The sequence below is a fragment of the Scyliorhinus canicula genome, chromosome 5 (genome assembly GCF_902713615.1).
Source record: "Scyliorhinus canicula chromosome 5, sScyCan1.1, whole genome shotgun sequence".
In the NCBI taxonomy this organism is placed as follows: domain Eukaryota; kingdom Metazoa; phylum Chordata; class Chondrichthyes; order Carcharhiniformes; family Scyliorhinidae; genus Scyliorhinus; species Scyliorhinus canicula.
Window position 1 is genome coordinate 120,266,870 of NC_052150.1, and position 22,490 is coordinate 120,289,359.

At 39.8% G+C, this 22,490-nt stretch overlaps 1 protein-coding gene across 2 annotated transcripts in view; it reads right to left on the reverse strand.

Moving 5' to 3' along the window:
• The window catches only part of col1a2 (collagen, type I, alpha 2), a 59,257-nt gene that overhangs the window by 26,285 nt on the left and 10,482 nt on the right, over positions 1-22,490 (reverse strand). Inside the window, exons 7-28 of one of the 2 annotated variants that reach the window (XM_038797562.1) lie at positions 20,090-20,134; positions 19,877-19,930; positions 19,716-19,769; positions 17,227-17,280; positions 16,996-17,049; positions 16,831-16,884; positions 14,606-14,650; positions 14,408-14,461; positions 13,927-13,971; positions 10,676-10,729; positions 9,100-9,198; positions 8,952-8,996; positions 8,743-8,841; positions 8,555-8,608; positions 8,342-8,449; positions 7,760-7,813; positions 7,502-7,600; positions 6,728-6,781; positions 5,322-5,420; positions 4,224-4,277; positions 1,193-1,246; positions 643-696 (exon numbers count right to left, since the gene is read on the reverse strand). In XM_038797562.1, the coding sequence (XP_038653490.1) occupies positions 643-696; positions 1,193-1,246; positions 4,224-4,277; positions 5,322-5,420; positions 6,728-6,781; positions 7,502-7,600; positions 7,760-7,813; positions 8,342-8,449; positions 8,555-8,608; positions 8,743-8,841; positions 8,952-8,996; positions 9,100-9,198; positions 10,676-10,729; positions 13,927-13,971; positions 14,408-14,461; positions 14,606-14,650; positions 16,831-16,884; positions 16,996-17,049; positions 17,227-17,280; positions 19,716-19,769; positions 19,877-19,930; positions 20,090-20,134 (1,386 nt within the window). Of the gene's footprint in view, positions 1-642; positions 697-1,192; positions 1,247-4,223; positions 4,278-5,321; positions 5,421-6,633; positions 6,688-6,727; positions 6,782-7,501; positions 7,601-7,759; positions 7,814-8,341; positions 8,450-8,554; positions 8,609-8,742; positions 8,842-8,951; positions 8,997-9,099; positions 9,199-10,675; positions 10,730-13,926; positions 13,972-14,407; positions 14,462-14,605; positions 14,651-16,830; positions 16,885-16,995; positions 17,050-17,226; positions 17,281-19,715; positions 19,770-19,876; positions 19,931-20,089; positions 20,135-22,490 lie in introns of both variants that reach the window. The other variant, XM_038797561.1, reaches the window with a different exon arrangement.

Below are 22,490 nucleotides of genomic sequence, written 5' to 3' on the forward strand. Positions count from 1 at the left end.
ACTTCCCGGGGGGGCCCCCAATGACCTGGGAGACCCCACAGTTGCCATTACGCCTGGTCAACATTTGTGCGGACCAGTATGAAACGGCGCCCTGACAAGTGTGGCCATTGAGTACTGGGCACCGGATGAATCTGGGGGATGGGTATTTAAGTGAGCAATTAGGTGTATTTAAATATTCAGATTTGGATCTCGCCTAGCAAGGGCAAGTTCCAGATCTTGCCAGGCAGAGAAAGTGGGGTGACTCGCACTCAGCCTGGCACTCAGCGCCAAGCCCGATTTGATACTTTCGTGCAATTCACCCGCAATTGGTCACTGAATTACGCCCTTAGTCATCCAGAATATAAAATTGGAAAAGATGATTGAATACAAGTCCTATTTGGACATTTTTGCACTGAAATTAAACTATGTGCTATCATTAACACAGCTGCATGAACATCCATTATTCATACAAACCAATTGATTTTAAATTTAGACTAGTAAACCAATCAATTGCAAGTTGTTTGTGGTTAACGTAAAATGTACTTGAATGCTTTAACTATTTAAATGTCTCATTTTATTCTGCTGCTCCATGCAAAAGTATTATAATTCAAACTTATTCTATTGTATCCAGTATAAAAAGGAAACTCAATTTGATGGACATACCTGGAAGCCAGAACCGCCAGATGGACCCGCTTCACCTCTTGCACCCATAGGACCCTAAATAATAACAACAGTAAAATTGTTTATCTGACCAGATTGTTGAGTGATATGTATATCAAATTTTTCAAATTCATATGTACAATATTTATGGTAATCAAAATAAGTAAATTAATTTATTCAGCAATAATATTGCCATTTAAAATTTCCTAACACATAAATCTTTCTAAATCAATTGCATACATTTATTGTTAGTTTAGCTGCAATATGACACAACCAGTATAAAATTGCCTTTATTAAAAACTAAGATTTTCAAATTAAAGTCTGTGAATATTTCATCATGCAATCACTTTAATATATTACACTGTATCCAATCCCTGCCCATTATTTAAAACTAGGCAATGGTCCACTTATTTTAAAAATGAAGTAAAGAAAAAGGAATTAAGTATAATGAATTAAGCATTCGCCAATTAATATTCATAGATCACCAATTTTAAGGCCTAATTTGTATCTCAAACCTGTAACAATAGTTTCATGTTTGTAATTATTTACTTACAGCAACACCAGGTGGACCTTGTGCTCCAACCTCACCATCTTTGCCAAATGCACCCTGAAAAACAGAGGGGTCAGAAACAAAATGTTGTCAGTGCTATTACAAACATTGATAAACATGTCTTTAAGACAGAGATAGATAGGTTCTTGATGAATAAGGGATCAGGGGTTATGGGGAGAAGACAGGAGAATGGGAATGAGAAAAATATCAGCCATGATTGAATGAGGAGCAGACCCGATGGGCCGAGTGGCCTAAAGGGGGCTGGCTTAGCACAGTGGGCTAATCAGCTGGCTTGTACTACAGAACAATGCCAGCAGCGCGGGTTCAATTCCCGTACCAGCCTCCTCGAACAGGCGCCGGAATGTGGCGGCTAGGGGCTTTTCACAGTAACTTCATTGAAGCCGACTTGTGATAATAAGCGATTATTATTATTATTATTCTGCTCCTATGCCTTATGGTCTTGTGGACTTACTGCCACATCTGTATTCCTCGTACTCAAATTAACATTCAGAACAAACAGCTAAGTTACATTTTGCGACTGCCGTTTTTGAAGATTCTATATCCTATACAGTGCACCGCTGTTCTAATATTAAATTTATTGGAGAATCAGGAATTGATGCTTTCATTGTTGCTGTATCATAGAAATAAAGAATCACCCATAGATTTATGCATTTTTCTGAATATAATAGTCTATTTTATTTTGTGTAATTTCAAAGGAACTTTAATTAAGAAGAGCAACTGATCAAAAATTATTAACAATAATTACTTTCTCTCGCACATTGGGGAGTGGTTTTCAAATGGTAGCTGTTCTTCCCTTGCCTGGGAAAGAAGTGACGAGCAGAGGAGAACCTGAAGAATATTTTGGACAACAATTTGTTCACCTGGTGCAATCTTCAGGCAATTCCTGTAATAGGTGTCCAGCCTCTCTCATCCACAATCGGCTGGAGGTTATTTTAAGGTGTAAATTGAATTTTAGGATTCTGACTGTATTGTTAATATAAATGTGGATGAGTATTCACACTAATTAGAGCTTCACCAGACTTCCAGGGGTCTAAGCAATGGTTCATAGAAAGGGCAAGAAACGTTATCCTTTATTTTAAGAACTTCTGACATCAGAAGGACCACTCAGTGTGTAAGCTGAGGTCTGGAAATATAACCTGTTTCCATTTCATTCCTGCATTTCTTTGTAAAGTTCAAATAAGGCCTGAACATGAAAATGATAGGGGGCTTGGGTTTGTGGCCTGAGGCGGGTGCAGATTTCAACATCGATTTCTGGTCGAATTTGAAATTCCGTCATATTATTTGGCGGCCTCTCTCCCAGTCTGTATTCAATCATTCCTCATCTTAAGTCCCCACATAATGTACATGATTCTTGTGAGTAGCTGAAGAAAGGTAGGCTCCTTAAATGTAAGCCCCTTGCATATTTTTTTTACCAGATTGTTTCACAGAGCATCAAACACCATTTGATGGCTATAAATATTCTCACACTTTTTCTTAAGTTCATTCCTTCTGATGGTCCATTTCAATTTTTACTTTGGCGTATTGTCTCGTTACCTGTTTTTGAGAATATCATCTTTTGATTGTCTGAATAGTCTACTGCTAAGGCAGAGTTCATCTTTTTAGACCAATAGGGCCACTGCTTTGAATTATTCAATGCAATATTGCGCATGAATGCAAATACAACTATGTGAAATTCCTCTCCCCATCATTTTAGTAGTGCAATGAACCAATTTGAAATAAATCCGTTGATGCCTCCACTAAAACAGTTTCAGACGGCAGAATTTCAATGCTGGTCGTGCGTGGGGGTTCTGTACTCTAACCTTTTCACCAGGATTGCTTGCCTGCTTTACTTTTAGCTCAGTTGGACAGACACTGGTTCATGATGCAGGTTCAATTCCCGTACCGGCTGAGGCTATTCATGATGGTCTCGCCTTTTCAACCTTACCCCTTGCCTGTTGTGTGGTGATCTTCCGGTTAAATCCTCAGGTTAAACCCCTCAAAGGAGAAAGCAGCCCATGGTCATCTGGGACGATGGCGACTTTATCTTTACTAAATTTTACTTTCCACTGACGTTAACTTGAATTAATTCCTGTACATGCATTTCTAGTATATGCAGTTAAATTGTCTTTAAGTGAAAGTCATGAGTATTAGCGGAATTTGTTCCATCATCCACCGTGATCAGACGTTAAAGGTTGAAATGCACTATTAAAATATTAGCAGTTGAACATTTAAAATTTCCTTACAATAATTCTGCGCTATTTTACTGCAGGAATTGACTCTTGCATTTAAGATGGGTTAACTCACTGGTAAAAATGGGCAAGGGAACATTATGCAAACAGGTTTTTAAAAATGTTTCAGCTACCACATTTAGATGGTTCTAAGAAATCACGCTCTAACTTCAAGTGACTAAATAAACACATTGGGCTGAATTTTCTCATGCTGTGATGATGCTTGGAGATGGAGGATCTGTGAAAGTAGTGCGGAGCTGCACTGGAGTGGTTACATGCATTGGAGAGGTTTCCCAGGTCCCATTGGCTGCCCTCTGAACAGAGGTTGGTATCCAATTTACAAACAAGGTTCTAATTGGGCCTGATTTTGCAGTACTGCTGGCAACAGAACACCACCCCACTTTGCAGAGTCCAGTAGTTTCATGTAGGTGACCTGCCCTGGAGCAGGCAGGAAGGCATAAGAGGTTTACCAGTGAGTTAACCCATCTTAAATGCAAGAGTCAATTCCTGCAGTAAAATAGCGCAGAATTATTGTAAGGCGTAAGAGCCTTATGCCCCACTAGGGGCTGCCAGCAGGATAGGTGAAATGTTCTGGTTGGAGTGGTTTCCACTCTGCCCTAGCAGATTTACAGGCTTGGTCCTTCTGAAATTTTCATTTATATTTGGGCTCCATGTTGAAGCACCCTTGTGGTCTCCAACGTTCTCTCCATTGATGTTTGAATGTATTATGCATTCATTATATACGGAGTATTAAGTAAGCAATACTGTTGAGACATATACAGAAGAACTAATGGCATTAAACATACCCTTGGACCAGCAGCACCAGAACCTCCTCTCTCACCAGGCTTACCAGGTGCACCCTGGGAAATAAAACACATATATCAGTAAGAATAAGCTCTGACCTGATTACAAGAATTTTTATATTTCAAATTTTGAGAAATCTATTTGAACTCATCTAAAATTTTTTCAAATAAACATATATTTTATTTAACCTGACAAATAAGCTTTGTTTCTGATCCATAATGTGGAGGCTTAATATGAGACAATGGGTGGGATTTTCTGTATCCGCGTGGCGTGTTTCACGGCGGCAGAGGCGGCATGCCTTTGGCTGGCAGTGGGATCTTCTGGTCCCTCCGCTGGTAGCGGGGTTTCCCACAGCAGGGTTCACCATCGGCGGGACCCCAAGGTCCAACTGGTGGGAACGGCCATAAAACTCCAGCCAATATATGACAGAGTGTGTGCAGCAGAAGCTAAAGGTGCTTCCACATTTAGAGCTTCTGGCACTGAGACTGTGAGAGTTGACATTCATGTATTAGCTCCCTGGATCTATATTGACCAGGCTACCAATTTTGCCAATCAGCTTTCAGAGCTGGTTTTAGTTATGTAAATATGAAGGGACTGGCAGAGATAAATCACTCAGCCACAATCCAAACAACTGACTCATCAAACGATTCAGTCACCAAGGAGTAATAATGCTTGCTGCAGAGTTCTTCCCATCTCGCCGAAAGTCAATGGACCTTTAGCTGTCCCGCCACATCCCTCATGGCAGATCCCACCATGTTGGGGCGGGGTCACACTGGCAAACACCTTTTGCATCTGCTTAGTCACAGAATTAGCCTCCAATCACTTATTGCTTGTCTTACTAAAGCTGTCTTTTGAGCATCAAAGCTAACATTCAGTACACACTAAGGAATTAGTTGCAATATAAATCAATTAATTTACTTTCATAAAATATTAAAAGTTCTTACTTAATGGTTATTAAAAATCATCTAAATAATGTCAGTTTGGAAAATCATATTTATCGATCAACTGTAAAGGCTATTCAGAAAATGTTATGACAAAATATTTTGTAATATAATATTTATTTACTGGTAAAAATGTAAAATTGTAATTGTGTCACTTACAGAAGAGCCCTTTGGACCAGGGAAGCCCATCATACCAGCCTGACCTCTTGGGCCAGTAGCACCAGGTCCACCAGTACGACCTTCTTCACCAGATGCGCCCTAAAATGTACAATCTTAGACAATGAAACAATGCCCTTCACAAGTTACTGGAGGTTATTTTTGCATATAAGCCAATTAATTGTGGTTTGATTTATTATTTTTTTCCATGCATGTTATTACTAATTGCAAAAACAATTGAGTGAATACGCCACATTGGTTATTCATTTGTAATTCCATCGCAGTGGGTATAGGTACAATGCACAAATCTTACACATTAGTATGCTTTAGTATTTAAGGATGATATTCTACATTGAAGTGAATTGTGGATTGGGAAACAGAAAATTAAAATGAATTGAGGATTACTACTTATCCTATAGTACTATATACAGTGATATGTAAATTACAGTAGGAGTTATACCTTTAATCTACTGGGCTATGTATTGGTCTTAAAAGCTGGGATTTAAATCGGGATGTTATGATCTTAATAACACTCTCATTATCACTAGATAGTAATGCATAAACAGCAGCCAAGTAAAAATAAACTGCAATAATTGTACTGAGATGACTGATACCCTTAGTATGATTCAGAATTCTTCGTATTCATTGTGTAATTTGGTTCTATTCTAACATTCAAAATGTTGCCATATGGATGCTTCGACTTTCTCAAGCAGGTCATTCTGTCATTTTGTTCTTTGTATTCTTTGTATACTTACATTGAATTTTTTGTATACTTTCTCCATATATATGTAAAGACTATTTCGAATTCCATAAAATCATACATGTATTATGCCTAAACATGTATTTTTGAAATAAGTATAAGGGTTCAGTTATGGGTAATCAATAATTGATATACCACAACTATATATTTGAGTTAATGTAGCTAATTGTGAAGTACCGTTTTTGTGTAGGGGCACGTTTCCTGTGTAATACTGAAAGAAAATATTATGCCATGTTACTGGACATAGCTTTTGTTAAATAATAATGATTATGCAATATTATTGCATCATAAGTAAGTAATTGTTAGTCTTACCAAATGGTACAGTGTTTGCAGTTGCTGTACCTATATTAATGAATTATTTGAGTTACTTCTTAATTAAGAGTTGTTACTTTAGACGTTAGAAAAACCTATTAATTGAAGCCTTTTCATTTTTAAATATTCTGCAACATATGTAATGTAGTATCCCCATGCAATTTGCCATGCCTGATTCAAACCTAGTCTTAGATTGAATAAGCTGTCAGGAATGGGGAGTAGAAAACCTCAAAATCAACTTACAGCGGCACCTGATTTGCCTGGAGCACCTATAATGCCAGTACTACCTACGAGGCCCTGAAAAAGTAACACATAACTGTAAGAAGAGAAAACTTACTGGAGAACCTTGATTTCCCATAGCACCAACTCTACCAGTTTGTCCAAAATGACCCTATAAATATTGAGGAGGCAGAACAATTTTAGATGTAATTCTATCATGTATACAACATATATTCAGTGACATCTACTTCATTTTTGTAAACTTTTTAAAACAGAACTCTCAAGAATTGATTTTAATTGGGAATGACAATCTATGAAAATAAAGTTTATTGCTCCTAAAAGTGCTCAAAAACTAATGGAACATCAAACCCAAGTTAAGAAATAAGAAAAACAAAATCAGTAACATTACATTTTCTTGAGGACATATTTATTTTTAAAAATCGAAAAATAGGTTAAAAGTTACATCGTGCTATTTAATAAATAAATAATTTGTATAATCTACAACATGATTCTACTAAATGCCTTTACAATTAATTTGCATTGAAAACTACTGCAGCATATCTGAGTAAAGAAGTATAAACATATCGAGAGGCATTCTTCGGCCTCCCAGCTGCGTGTTTCTCAGTGGCGAGAGGCGGCGCACCATTCGATGGTGGCGGGATTCTCTGGCCCTGCCAGTCAATGAGAATTCCCATTGGAGCCACCCCATGCTGCCGGGAATCCTGCAGCAGGGGGTGCATTGCCGGCAGAACCAGAGAATCCCACCGATAGAGAATTCCAGTCATAAAATCTAAAAGTATATAAATAAATGCTAAATATTATTTAACAAACGTTTAATCTCATGCCACAAATCTACGCCTATTGCTATTGTAGTCCTTTTAATTTCACTCACCCGTGCACCATGCATACCACTTTCACCAGGACGTCCAATGTCACCAGGAGGCCCTTTGGCACCAGCAGGACCAGCTTCACCACGTCTGCCAGCTGCACCCTAGAAATGAATTACAAAATAAGGTAGCATCAGTCTGAATGCTACGCATAAATGAACCATTCTAGTCATTTAATAAAGAAAATCTCACACTTTCTTAAAAACAAAACCACATTTCTCAATTTTTACTTGATGCATTAATCAAAACAAAACAAACTTTACCATGCCACCAACAGTTCCATCACGACCTGGAATACCACGAGCACCAGGGGAACCCTTTAAATGAAATGAGAGCAAAAATTGAAAAGCTAATTACCCCTGGGACTCAATGAGCTGTGAATGAGTTAAACGTAGCATTAAAGAATGGTAACTCAAAATTAACACTTTCTCATTTATATTAATGTTGTTTATTGTACTATTAGTTTATGTATAATTATTATAAAGTATCTAGACTAATATTATGCAGTCTAAACTATTATGGTCCATTTTGTGTGTAGAGGATTGTCCCACAAAAGCTCTTTAGAACTTGTTTAAATATATCCAATAAGTTATAATTATCAACAGTATTCAGACACAAATTTATTTGTGAGTACACAGAATCTTTTAATAATTTGAGATTCGTTAGATTACGACGATTATGCTAGGATTTTGTAATTAGAAACAATAAGAGTAAGCATATTATTAGTTTATTTCATAAATATAATTTCAAAATTAACATTAGTTATTGTTTTAAAGTTGAAGATCTCTCTATATTTGATTCAGTAATCTATCAATGTAATTCTTATGATTTAAAATTAATCTTACCCTTTCACCAGACGTTCCAGTAAGTCCCTGCAAACCATGTTCACCACGAGGACCTTTCTTGCCTTCTTCACCAGCTGAACCAGGGGCACCTGCGGGGCCCACATCACCCTGGTTTTGAAGCAAAAATGGTAAAGACATGGGCAATTGCAATCAAAAATAGGAAATAAATTACACAATTAAAATATAAATTCATGTCTATTGCAAAGTACTTACACGGTCGCCTTTGGAACCGGTCTCACCCTTGACTCCTGGAACACCTGGATCACCCTGTATGGAGAATTTAGGAAAGGGAAATATTCTTAGAATTTCAAGTTAGAACTTTAGTAAAATGCCATTATTACAACTGATGAAGGGATTATTTATAGCAATTGTTTTACTATAGGATTATACTTGTTACTTACAGAGAGCCCCCGAAGACCTGCAGGACCAACTGCTCCGTGTTGGCCAGCGAGACCACGTGGCCCTGGAAAACCAGGGGCACCTGCAACACCTGGAACTCCCTATGTAAAAGAAAAAGCACAAGACAAACATTTTTTATTTTAAAATAAAAGTAGATTTATCAATGAGGTTGCTTTTGAAAGTACGAAATAGGTGTGCCGTATATACTTACCATTACACCCTTAGGTCCAGTTAGACCATTTGCACCAGCATTACCCTAGGATTGGAATAAAATAATGAATATAGTAGTTGCCATTTGTTCAGCCAGGTAAAATCATATCTCAAGATGTAACAATGATATTGTCACCCGGAGTACTTACGGAAAGGCCTACTGGTCCACCTATACCTACAGCACCTGGTTCACCTCTAGTGCCCTGAGCACCAGTTGGACCACGAGCACCAACTGGTCCAAGTTCACCCTATGTTATATGGAAATAAAAGAAAATCAACTTATACATTCAATATAGATTGTTATCACACATATGCTGTACTTATTGAGGTGCTAAAAGTTCATGAATACAGCACTAAACACATCTGGCACAAATAAACTTGCTTTATAATCTTTTCAGCGAACACATGATCACCTAACATTACAAACTGAGAAAGTCTAACTTTGTTTATCAATGCACTGTTTGAATTCAAATTATTTTTAATTTTCTTATATTTATGAGGATGTTGCAACAAATTGATTTGTAGCTGCAGTAGATCCTATCTAAAAATAATCAAATACCATTGAATAATTTCAACTGATGTACAGCAAAGAGACGATATTTAATTCAACATCTTTTGATGCTAGGATAAATAAATTATAACTTTATTGTTCTTATTTACATTCAGTTTTTGGAGAACATTTTTGGCTTTTTAACAACCAAACAACTGAGTTTTTATACGTTCCATTTCAAAATCTAACCTAATTATTAAGTAGGTGTGCTTTTGACTTTGCTCAGTGATATAAACTAAATGATATTTTATAGTCAATTTGTTGGGTCTAATTGTAGGTTGCTATTAGAGTAGAAAAGAACATATTACTTTTCATTTTCTTCATACCCACAAATAAATCAAATAATATATACACTTCTTTGACTAAAGGCAGTTCTAAAGTGCTAACAGATCAAAACCAAAGCATGACTTTCACAGTCTTAGAAAGACACCATTCTGCAAAGACTACACTAAATAATTAATAGGTTCATTTTGATGGCATATTAATTTACTGTCTGAAATACGTACGGATGCAACATTTTTCTTGTTGGCAGAATGTATTACGATAGTCCTGACAATTAACTTAGTTCAAATAGGAAGCATAACAAATAATAGGCTACAGTTAAGAAATCCAGGTAATAAATAGGTGCCTAGTTATAGCTACCAACTATTCTAGCCTTCGGTTTGTGGGAACCTAAGTCATAATGGCTCCTACATGGCACCACAAAGATAAAATTAACTCAATGATTATTCTTGTTTGCACTGCTTTATCTAGAGTTTGAAAAGTTAGAGTAATTCTGTAATTTTTCAAGATTATGCAATACTTACTTTGATATAATATTGAATACAATAAGTTTGTCATTTGTGTAACAAAAGGTTTAATGTTTGGGTTTGTGTAGAATTATATTCAAGCAACTAAGCAATTAGTGCGGTCGACTGTGAAACACCTGTGTTGCAACTGGGTTTTTTGAATGGGAATCATTGCATTTTTCAATTATGCGATAATGAATAATGACAGGTTGCAATAATTTGGTAAATAGCTTATCTCATAATTTCTAATGGTGAGAGACCAAAGGATCATAAAAATACAAGAATATACCAAACTGCAAATTACATTTTTTTGATATTATATGTTCACTTTAAAATTGTATTGTACTGCATTTACATTTTGATATTTAAAAAAATTACAAATGTTACCTTGAATCCAGGACTGCCTGGGAAGCCTGGGGGACCAGTTGCACCATTGGGTCCCTAAGAAAAAAAAAATTGCAAATATTAATGGCTTGCTTTTTTGTGCTCCTTTTACACTACAATTTACTATGGCCAGAATTTTTCAGAGCTTGAGTGGGTGCGCGCTCATCCTGAACTCGCAGGAAGAATTTGGGCACATGCCCAACGTCATGGTGCCCTTGTGCGTTATTTCAGTCAGCGGGGCATGTGAAAGAGTTGAATGTGCCCGCTGACAATTGAATGGGCAATTAAGCCCATTAAGAATGCAATTGACCCTAATTTTAACATGGCCCACAAGGGCAATCGGCCAGGCGACATTCATGTTTTCTCAGCATTCCTGATCCAGGGCGGGATAAAATGGGAGGTATGAGGTATTATGTGTTATGCTGCCAGTTGCCTCCTAATGACCAGGAAGTGTTTTTTGATTAAAATGCTATCATTGCATTATAAATGGGGCAGCACGGTGGCACAGTTGGTAGCACTGCTGCCTCACAGCACCGGGGGCCCGGATTCAATTTCGACCTTGGGTGACTGTCTGGGTGGAGTTTGTACTTTCTCCCCGTATGTTTGTTTGGATTTCCTCCGGGTGCTCTGGTTTCCTCCCACAGTTCAAAGATATGCAGGTTAGGTGGATTGGCTATACTAAATGACCCTTTAGGGTGAGGTTGCAGGAATTAGGGTGGGGGATTGGGCCTAGGTAGGGTGGTCTTTTGAAAGGTCAGTGCAGATTCGACAAGCTAAATGGCCTCCTTCTGCATTGTAGGGATTTTATGATTCTAATTGCAGCTTGGCCAGGTACTGGAAGAACACCAAGAAAAGAGTAGCATGTGGTATGATACTGGGCATGTGGGACGTGCAGAGGGGGAAGAAGGAGAACACAGGTGTCAGCGCACTGAAGGTTGCGGTGCAGACAAGTTCCACTGCCAAGGACTCAGATGAGTATTTTAATAGGCCAGTCTACAGATGCATGTTAATTCGGCTTACACATCAAAATGCTTGGTGCATTGTAAATCCATCAGAAGCCCTGTGGTCAATGTCAAGAAGCATGAAGGAGTCCAGCACTAATTTGACATAAGGCTTGACACAGAGCTGGAAGCTCATCATTTCCAGCATGAAACTGTTGTCAACTCCTTAAGAATTCTTGTGGACTCAACCATAATGCAGCAACTGATGGTTAATGACACAACTTCCAGTGCAGCAGAAGCAGCAGCCACCCAATGTCTGGGTGCTGTAGTGAACACTCAGTGTGGGGTCATGCAAGATCAGCTTGCTGTTTTAAAGTCTGTAGACTACAATGTTCAAAGGAGTTTTCAGAATCTCACAGTAGTTCAGCAGCCTGTTCTCTTACTGTACTAGGATTTCTGAGGTATTGGCACAGAGAGTGGCAATGACTCCAGGAAGCACAAACCTGGGGCGGGATTCTCCGACCCCCCGCCGGGTCGGAGAATCGCCGGGGGCCGGCGTCAATCCAGCCCCCGCTGTGTCCCGAATTCTCCGCCACCAGAGATTCGGTGGAGGCGGGAATCGCTCCGCGCCAGTCGGCGCCCCCCCCTCCCCCCGGCGATTCTCCTGCCCGCGATGGGCCGAAGTCCCGCCGCTGTCAAGCCTCTCCCGCCGGCGTGGATCAAACCACCTACCATACCGGCGGGAACAGGCGGCGCGAGCGGGCTCCGGGGTCCTGGGGGGGGCGCAGGGCGATCTGGCCCCGGGCGGTGCCCCCACGGTGGCCTGGCCCGCGATCGGGGCCCATCGATCGGCGGGCGGGCCTGTGCTGTGGGGGCACTATTTTCCTTCCGCCTTCGCCATGGTCTTCACCATGGCGGAGGCGGAAGTGACCCCCTCCCCTGCACAGGGATGACGTCATCAGCCACTGGCGCTCCGGCGCATGCGCAGACTTATGCCGGCTGGCGAAGTCCCGACTGGCGTGGCGCCAAAGCCGTCCACGCCAGCCGACGGAGCGCCAACCACTCCGGCGTGGGCCTAGTCCCTCAAAGTGAGGGCTTGGCCCCTAAAGGTGCGGAGGCTTCCGCACCTTTGGGGCGGCCCGATGCCAGAGTGGTTCACACCATTCCATCACGCCAGGACCCACCGCCCCGCCGGGTAGGGGAGAATCCTGGCCCTGGTCTCCTCTATCAGGATGACAGCATTCATTATCTAATTTCTAACATTCCACCAGTGGCCCTGCATTCCCTGTCGGCCAGACAGCTCAGACTGATGCCATCCATCTGACAAAGAGTCATTGGACTCGAAATGTTAGCTCTTTTCTCTCCCTACAGATGCTGCCGGACCTGCTGAGATTTTCCAGCATTTTCTCTTTTGTTTCAGATTCCAGCATCCGCAGTAATTTGCTTTTATCCCTTGCTTCCATCCATCTGAGGTATTGCAGTCTGCAGCTAGGCCCTTAAGGCCAAGAGTTGCTTGAGGGAGTCCTGCAAGGTCATTTGCCACCGTGAAAGCCAACCGGCTGTAAAATGTGGTGATCTGTTCAAAACTACATTAACTTTGACAGGACCATAGAATTCCAGATGGCATAAAATTCTACTGCTGGAGAGGCAAAGGCACACAGAAGATAGGCACTAAGGGTTTGCACATGGGAGATTAGTTAACTTTTGTATGCTTTATGATTTTAAATTTGGTGTCTTTTGCGATGACTTTTAGTCTATCATTGTGGCCAGTGAACACTGTGATGGTCACTGACAGAGAGGTCAAACTAGTGAATGGGGAACTGGGTTGCAGTTACTAATATCGCACTCAGATAAGTCAATGACAGATTGCCTGTGCAGCAATTGACTGCATTGTTGGGTCCTCTTCTCCCTTCCTTCCTCGTTCTCCTGGTCTTCCTCCTCATTGTTCTGCGCCTCAACTGACACTATCTAGCTGGCGACAAGCTCTTTGGCCTCATAATAGCAAAGTTGTGCAGCATGCAGCAGGCTATCACAAATTTTGACACCACAATTGTCGAGGACTCTATTGGAGGGGTCCGGGCAACAGAAATGTGCTCAATTATATTTTAGGAGACGGCGTGGCTTTCATTGTAAAAACGCTGCACATCTGTATTTGGGCTACGCACCGGAGTCATCAACTAGCTACATTATATGTTGCTGTGACACTCCAATATTGGGTTGCTGAAGCACCCTTATAAATTGTAAATAAGTGCGCATTTGCTGATTTAATGATTGATTAAGTTTTAATTAATAATATGCAAAGTGCATACTTACAGGAGGGCCGGCAGGTCCAGTCATACCATCACTGCCACGGGCACCCTTAAAGGAAACACAAAAGTTGCATTAATAAATTTACTGAAACTTCAATGCTCAATCTTGCAAGACACACTATCAATAGGCATCAAATTGATAATAAGCATAAACATTGAAATAAAAGCTTTCATGGAAATGTTAGGATAGATTACAATATAGCATTACAAATAGACAAAACACTTAATCATTCACAATATTTAAAAAATTCATTTCAGAAATCTATTTTAATGGCATATGTTTCACAATGTTCAAAAATATTAATGGTCACCTTAAAGCAGGACCTCATTCGATATGAAGGCAGATTTGTCAATTAATAAGTAAAGAATTAGGAGGGCTGTGAATCACAAAACCAAGCTGTCTGGTCTGCCTCTTGTTTAGTGAGGTTCCATGATAGAAGCATCAATAAATGGAACTGAGAAAATGTTAAAAGCTTGAAACTCACAGCTGAGCCAGCAGGTCCTCCACGGCCTCTTTCACCTGTGCTACCACGAGAACCCTGTTAACAAAAGAAGTATGCTTATTTTGGCTCAGTGAATGTATTTTCAAATGCTTTATATGAAATGGTGTATAACATTATCGGTAAAGATTATGCAGTATATTATTAGTACTATTTTTATATTTTGAATGATGTAACACATACCGTAAGTCCAGGACTGCCATTTTGTCCAGCGTTACCAACTTCACCCTGGAAAAAAAATATGAAACCAATATTAATTTTACTTGTTGCCGTTTTAAAAACGCAAGACAGCATATGAAGCAATGAAACCTGAATGAGTAATACTTCCTAACCTTACCTTGAAACAAAGACCTTGGGCAGGATTCTTGGGCGGGATAAATGAGCCCTATTTGCCGGCATGGCGTGCCCCCGCCAACAGCGCAATTCTCCGTTCCTAAGCCGGCCAATGGGGTTTCCCATTGCGGCCACCACACACCATCGGGAAACCCGCAAGTGTGGGTGTGCTGCCGGCAAAGCGAAGGATGTCGCCAGCGGAGAATCCCGCGGCTTATTGTTTAATTTGTACAAAATACCTCAGCGCCTGATATCTTGGCCAGTGTGAAACAAGCATAATGAAAGGAAACTTAGCTTCACCTCGACTCTCTTCTGGACAGTGAGAAATGCTCACTGTTCTGAAAGCAGTGGAAAAACTGCTCCAATGATAAATGAAATAAGCTCTGTTTATAGCTTAGAGATTGCTAAATGCTCATGTGTAGTAGCAGAGGTAGTCCATGCCCAGGCTAATCACGATAAAAGTCAGTTATATTTTGATGGAAAGATTCAAAATATATAATAATTTGGAAAATGTAATACAAATAGCAGAGTAAATTGTAAAGGCAATACTAAATAGTTAAATTGTCATTTTATTTGAAGCATGCAACTTTAAATCAAGATGAGTAGGACTGTACATCATTTCCTGACTAGCTTGAGGAAGAGAATGCTGACAAGGTGATGTTAAATGGTAATAACATTCTTCCATCTACGTCAGTTGCAAGATAATAACAAGATATAAAGGTGTAGAGAATTCGCACATGCAATTTGGCATGCTGCAAATGTGTATACCATCACCTTCATAAGACTGAAGCATATCAATGTGAATTTATCTGCCCTGTTATACTATACTGTAGCAATCTTTTCATGTTTTGCTCTGGGCTTCAACCAATAAGGCCTGATAAAAATAAGGGTGGGGGAGAAAAAGAAGATTTACCCTTATCAAACAAAAGCAGAGAAAAATGTTATGGAGTGTACTTGTATTCTGTTTCAGCTTCTTCAGATTGTCAGGTTGTCAAAATAGAAGCAATATCAGACCCTCATTGTCTGCCATGTTCATTGTTAAACTTCCAATCATTGAGGGTTGTTCAATGGAATCATGACATGCAAATTTTGAAACTTCAGAGATGAAAGCACATTTGTGGTTCTTGTGGAATGTTCCTATCTGTATAACATCAAGTTATCCAACAAAAACCATTAAAACAGAGGGCTGAATTTCCATGATCTCAAAGTCATCCTCAATTCGGGGAACCCAAATGTGACCGTGACAGGACATTGATCACAATCTTTCTGCAGGCAACAAATTAAGAAGTCACTTCTCGAAATCCCACCCAATTAAGCATGATGGGCAAGCCAGGGAAGAGGGAGGTCCAGTCAGAAGGCCTCAATAAGGTCTAGCTGATGGCCACACTGGGAGAGGTGGGTATTACTGAGGAAGGCAGGAGACTTTGAGGGTACCTCAGAGTGGAGCAGTGTGAAACATTAAAAGTCAAGCATTAGCACAGTTTTCAGGGGGATGTTGTGCACGGGAAACCCCACCATACTGGGGCTATTGATAGGAGGTTTTGATGGCTCCTAGTCCAGTGCCAGGGCACCTCCTGTTCAATTCTGGTCTCTTGCCCTAGTGGAGGACCGATCCACCATGGGTAAGAAACTGGGTGGGTGGGGGGGTGGAAGGAGTGCAACATTTTCCTCTACTTGGCTACCCACTGTTGACTAATGAGGCCGGGAAGCCAGAGAATTATGTCAGAAGCAACATCTGGCATATCTGTTGGAGAACTATTTTGTTGTTTTTATGGTGAACCTGAATATCTACTGAAATATTTCCCCTGAGCTTTGACAAAGAGTCATCCAGACTCAAAACACCCTCTTCTCTCCACAGATGGCGTCAGACCGGCTGACATTGTACAGTATTTTCTGTTTTTTGTCCCGTTTACCCAGTTTCATAACCTCTAAATAGTTTCCCATCTCTTAACAATGTGGTGAAACAGCTAGCATTTGATTTGTATCATTTATTTGTTTACCCTATGAATAACATGCTCCCCAACTAATGTTTTACAGCTCATTCTGTAATATGTTCATGACTGTATATTTCTTACCTTTTCACCACCGGCACCCTGATCTCCCTTGATTCCATCCAAACCATTGAAACCCTATCATGAAGTAAAAGATAATGAAAAATGTCAGTTAAACATGTAGCACTAATTATTTACTGCAGTAGAAAAAAGATATCAAAAGTATCAAATTTAAAATGTTGAACTCACTCGGTGTCCTTTCCTGCCAGAGAGCCCAGGGGTTCCTGGGAAACCACGAGCACCCTATGAAAAGGAAACAAGGGAAAGAACGGAATCATCAAAATGGAATGACCTGGCATTGTTGTTATAGCTGTTTAGTAAAGAAAGTATAAAATGAATATTTGCATTCAGCTGAAAGATCAGTGCCTTCTGCTGAGATAGCACAAGACCAGATATAAGCTTCACACTGCTATCTCTTACCTGAGATCCAGTAATACCACGGTCACCAGATTTGCCAGGTTTGCCATTTGAACCCTGTTAGAGAAAAGGCAAAATTTGTAGTATTAATAGAGCATCAATTAAAGAAGCGATGCACATATATTTATATAAGGTAGATTATATTGTTATTCAGGTATGTGAGACATGGTTCTATCTGCTGAAATATATAGTTCATGTATTTACTTCTGGTACATTATCATAGAATTTACAGTGCAGAAGGAGGCCATCCGGCCCATCGAGTATGCTCCGGCTCCTGGAAAGAGCACCCCACCCAAGGTCAACACCTCCACCCTATCCCCATAACCCAGTAACCCCACCCAACACTAAGGGCAATTTTGGACACTAAGGGCAATTTATCATGGCCAATCCACCTAACCTGCACATCTTTGGACTGTGGGAGGAAACCGGAGCACCCGGAGGAAACCCACGCACACACAGGGAGGATGTGCAGACTCCGCACAGACAGTGACCCAAGCCGGAATCGAACCTGGGACCCTGAAGCTGTGAAGCAGTTGTGCTTTCCACAATGCTACCATGCTGCCCTTCCAACCAACGCTCGCTACGAGAATAGACACTCCTGACCCCTTAGCCCGTACCAACTGGGAAGCCTGCAGTCTCAGGACAGAACAAGAGGCCATTGTTCCCTGATCTAGTGGGTTCCCTTATCGAAGATAAGTATTGGCTTGTAGTGGTAGGAATAGTTTAGTCCGCTAGTATTAGTTGCATGAGTATCGATCTACTGTGTAAATAATAAACGTGTTTGATTGAACCTTAATAACTGGTGTATTGAGTCATTGATCTGAACTTGAACCTCGTGGCGGTATCATAAGGATACCTGGCAACTCTAGAGCTAAGAAATAAAACAGAGCTAATTGAGTGTCAAGCACACTCACCAGAATGAGCAACAAAACAAACATGTTGGACCTTAACCTGGTGTTGTAAGACTTCTTACTGAATTCATACAATCAACATGCTAATCTTGTTTTTGTAGACTTATTTAAAATTCCCCTAATTTGCTTTGTGAACTCCACATAACAACAATTTGTCAGTTATGAACAATTGATATATGTTGATATTTTACATTATGAATTTCCAAATTGTTTAATATTCATCAGATAAATAGATTTTCAATACCGTATACCAAAATAAATAAAATCCAACCTGGTGGATCAAGTGATAGTTGAATTCACCTTTTTTTTGGACGCATATTGAGGGGATTGCTAAAACCAGACCCTGGACAGATAGGGCTCAAATTTGCCTCTGTGTTACTTCTGATTTCACCCAGACCCATTTGCAGAGATGGACTAAGGTCATTCCCCATAATGGGGAAGCTGCTTTGAATTCAGCATGTACTTTTGAGCATTATGCCAGTTACAGAAACCAACTGGCACTGGCAACAGGTGACTAGCTATCCTCTTGGTCAGGGTAACACAAGGGAAGGTTTACTTAGACTTTTGGACAAATATGTCAAAAGTAGGGATGTTAATCGGGGGGGGGTGACGTCGGTCTACATCAGCAGTACCAAACTGCCTGTAGTGAATCGCCAGCTGATTTTTCAGCATGTCACTTTTTATTTTCCATTGACTTGTAAAAATATTGCCAAGATGTTTTTAAATTACAAACCAGGTACAAGTAATAATAGTGAGACCAGAAAATGAGTCACCAAAAAGAAGCTGAACTATCATTCTGGAAACTTTGGTGCAAAGAAGATCAGGCACAATGAAAAATTAGCTGCCAATTTGTACTTATGGCAGACACCAATTTCACCTGCAACATTAATTAATTTGTTCTTTGATGAGATTTGAAGAAGTCAGATGCTTCTCAATCATATGTATGTGTTTGGTAATACTGGCAATCTATCTTATTCTGAATCACCTTGACCCTTCCTTACACTCTCGTCCAAGCTCACTACCTTTGGTACAAAGGGAAAAGGAAACACAAGTGGTTGCAGATGGCTATTTATGGGACTAACTCCAAGCCAAAGATCCAGCCGAACTTGATAACTTTAGATAATTCTTTGAAGTATGTTGTTTAGTATAGAGAAAAATCACTGTGACAGGACTAATTTCTAAACTCTGGTGGTTCAGAAATATTTTCTGCCTATATATTCACTCACTTCAAGTTTGCACTTGGAATTCAACAAATCCTGACATAGTGAGGAGGTGTCTGAATTTCTCAATTTCAGTTCATTATTTCTCAATTTCAGTTCATTATCCAGTTACCCAGCTCTAGTTTGTAAACATTACCTTCAATTATTCATAACTTAACTCTAATTTATTTTCTCTAGATATTGCCTTTGCTTGGCATCAAAAAGTGATTGACAACCAATTTCAGATAGGTTGAGGTTCAATGTAGGGCGCCCCAATGAGTGACGTTATCTGATTGATGCATAAAGTTGTGATTCAAGGAGCTGATAACATTTAAAAATACTGTCACGGTTCCTAGTCTACTCCTTCATAATCAATGCTTACATCTTCACCAGGTTTTCCAGGTACACCTTGAGGACCTCGAGGACCGCCTGGACCCTAGTGAATAAAGAGACAAAAAGATAATTAAAATCATTATGAAATCAAAGATTCACAAATTACTTAAGATGCAACAAAATGAAACAGCTGATTCAAAGTGTACTTACAGATCCACCGGCTTCACCTGAAACGCCTGGATTTCCTGGGGAGCCAGGAGAACCCTGGAAATGAAGACATGCATTTGATTCAAGTTTTTTTAAGTCTGGGGTTTCTAAATTGATCGTTAAACATGGTCATTTCAAATGGAGGTAGTACAATGTGTTGCATAGTTTCAATGATAAATGGGCAAGAAAGAAATATCAAAAAGTTGTAAAACTTACAGGAGCACCAGAGCCTCCTTGTGGGCCAGGTGGTCCCATTGGTCCCTGAAAAAAAAGGATCATATTGGAATTAGTGCACAAAATGCTAATCAATATTAAAGTAGCAAGACAATCTCTCGAAACATAAGTACAATATAGTTGGAGACAAAGAACAGTAAAGCCAGGAACAGACCCTTCCAATTCACTGTGGCTCTCCAAGTCTGCATCAATCATGATGCCTGTCTAAACTAAAACCTTCAAGAGTCTGTATCCCTCTATTTCCATCCTATTCATGTATTTGTCAAGATTCTTCTTAAATGTCACAATCATACCTGTTTCCACCACCTCTCCAGCAGCGAGTTCCAGCACTCACCATCCTCTGGGTAAAACAACTTCCCTTGCACATGTCCTCTACACTTTGCCTCTCGCACCATAAACCTATATCCCCGAGAAATTTTTCACCCTGGGAAAAAGCTTCTGACTATCCACTCTGTTCATGCCACTCATAATTTTGTAAACTTCGATCAGGTCTCCTCTCAACCTGTTGTTCCAGTGAAAACAATCCAAGTTTACCCAGATTCTCCTCATAGCTAATACTCTCCAGACTAGGCAACATCCTGGTATACCTCTTCTGTACCCTCTCCAAAGCATCCACATTCTTCTGGTAGTGTGGTAACCAGAATTGTACAAGGCAGATAAGATTGGCGTGATTGATGATGACTTACAAATAATTGATACTGTTCTGATTTTGACTGTCTTTAGAGGTAAGTCTTCATAAACCGATGACACTGAACAGAAATGTATTCCACAGTGAATTTGACATTAGGTGATCATTTAACTAAATTGAAAGCATTTCAAAGATAGGCAACTGGATTTTTCGACCACGCCCATCGCAAGATCGCCAAGGGCGGGGATCAGGAGACCTTGGGCAGGACTTTACGCTCGCTGGGCGGGCATGGCCGAAATCCTGCCAAGGATTCTGATGAAAGATCACAGACTTCAAATGTTAACTTGTTTCTCTCTCCACGGCTGCTGCCAGATTGGCTGCTGCCAACATTTTTTATTTCAGATTTCCAGCACCCACAGTTTCTTCCTATATGCTGACGGTATTTTTACCTGTTTATTTTTCAAACAATTTGACCTATGTTTATACATTTAATTTTCTACCAATTATAGATAAATATCAAGATTTAGATTTATATTGGGCTTTATCATGCCTCACAAGTGACTCGGAAATCCTCACAATGAGTTACTAGAGTGCAGTGGGTTTTTATATGGATAAAAGTCACGGGCAATTATTCTCACCAAATAGTGAGATGAATAATCAGCTTATCCGTTTTTGGCCATGTTGGATCAGAGAGAGTGTTGGCCCAGACACTGGGAGGGTACTCTGTTCTTTAAATAGTGCTATGAAATCTGACTGAACCATCGGAACATGCAGATGGCTCACCTGAAGTTCAACAATGCAATTGCACCAGATCTAAACTTAGATAGATTTTGGCTGAAATAACAAAATTGATCTCAAACGTTCTGACAGACACAGCTGCCAACTAACCCAAGCTCACAATGTTACGTGTATTTCAAAAGAAATGTGCATGTTAAAAGGGAACTGATCAAAATAAAGGGACAAAGGAAAATGTTTTAGCTGTTTTCTAATTATAATTTTTCACTGTTGCAAGAAGGGAATAGAAACAAATCTTCCCCCAACGGCGCGAGAGCAAGCTACATTAGTTATTTTCATTCATGGTCACCTTTCTAAATCTTTATTTTGCCAGCGATTTATTCACAATTGACAAGTTTAGGTTTAAATTACATAATTCTACTAAACTAACCTTACCAGACAAAAACAAGAGAGAAAATACTCAATATATTCCTTATTGGCCTTTGCCTTCTGCCCTGTTTTGGAGGGGAATTACAGGGTTTATTATATTTTAAGTGCTTCGAGAGAATTTACAAAACACTGTTATCACCGATATAATGTCAGAAAAAAAAATGAATACAAAATTTATTATTACATTTTAAATCAGTGGAAACCTGCAATTTGGATTTCTTCTTGTATACAGAGCTGTGAATATCCAATATTTTCTTTGCTCAGGAACCACTGAATTAGTATCCAACTTGTTTCAAATTCTAAATTTTGTGTTATAATATGGAGCTGTTCCTGGAAACATTCTGTAACCCATATCATTGGACTAGCTACATGGAGTGGCACTCAATATGAGTGCAGTACAAAATGGTGAATAAGCATGCTGGGAAGATACCATAGTAAAAGTGATGACATCGTTTGAAGGCCTTTTCTTTGCACCTTGAAATAAATAGTCTGGGGAGTAGTTCATACTGAAATGTTCCCTGACACAAAACCAACATCTTCAAGTGACTTAATTATATAGAACAACTGGCAGTTCCTAGATACAACAGGGGG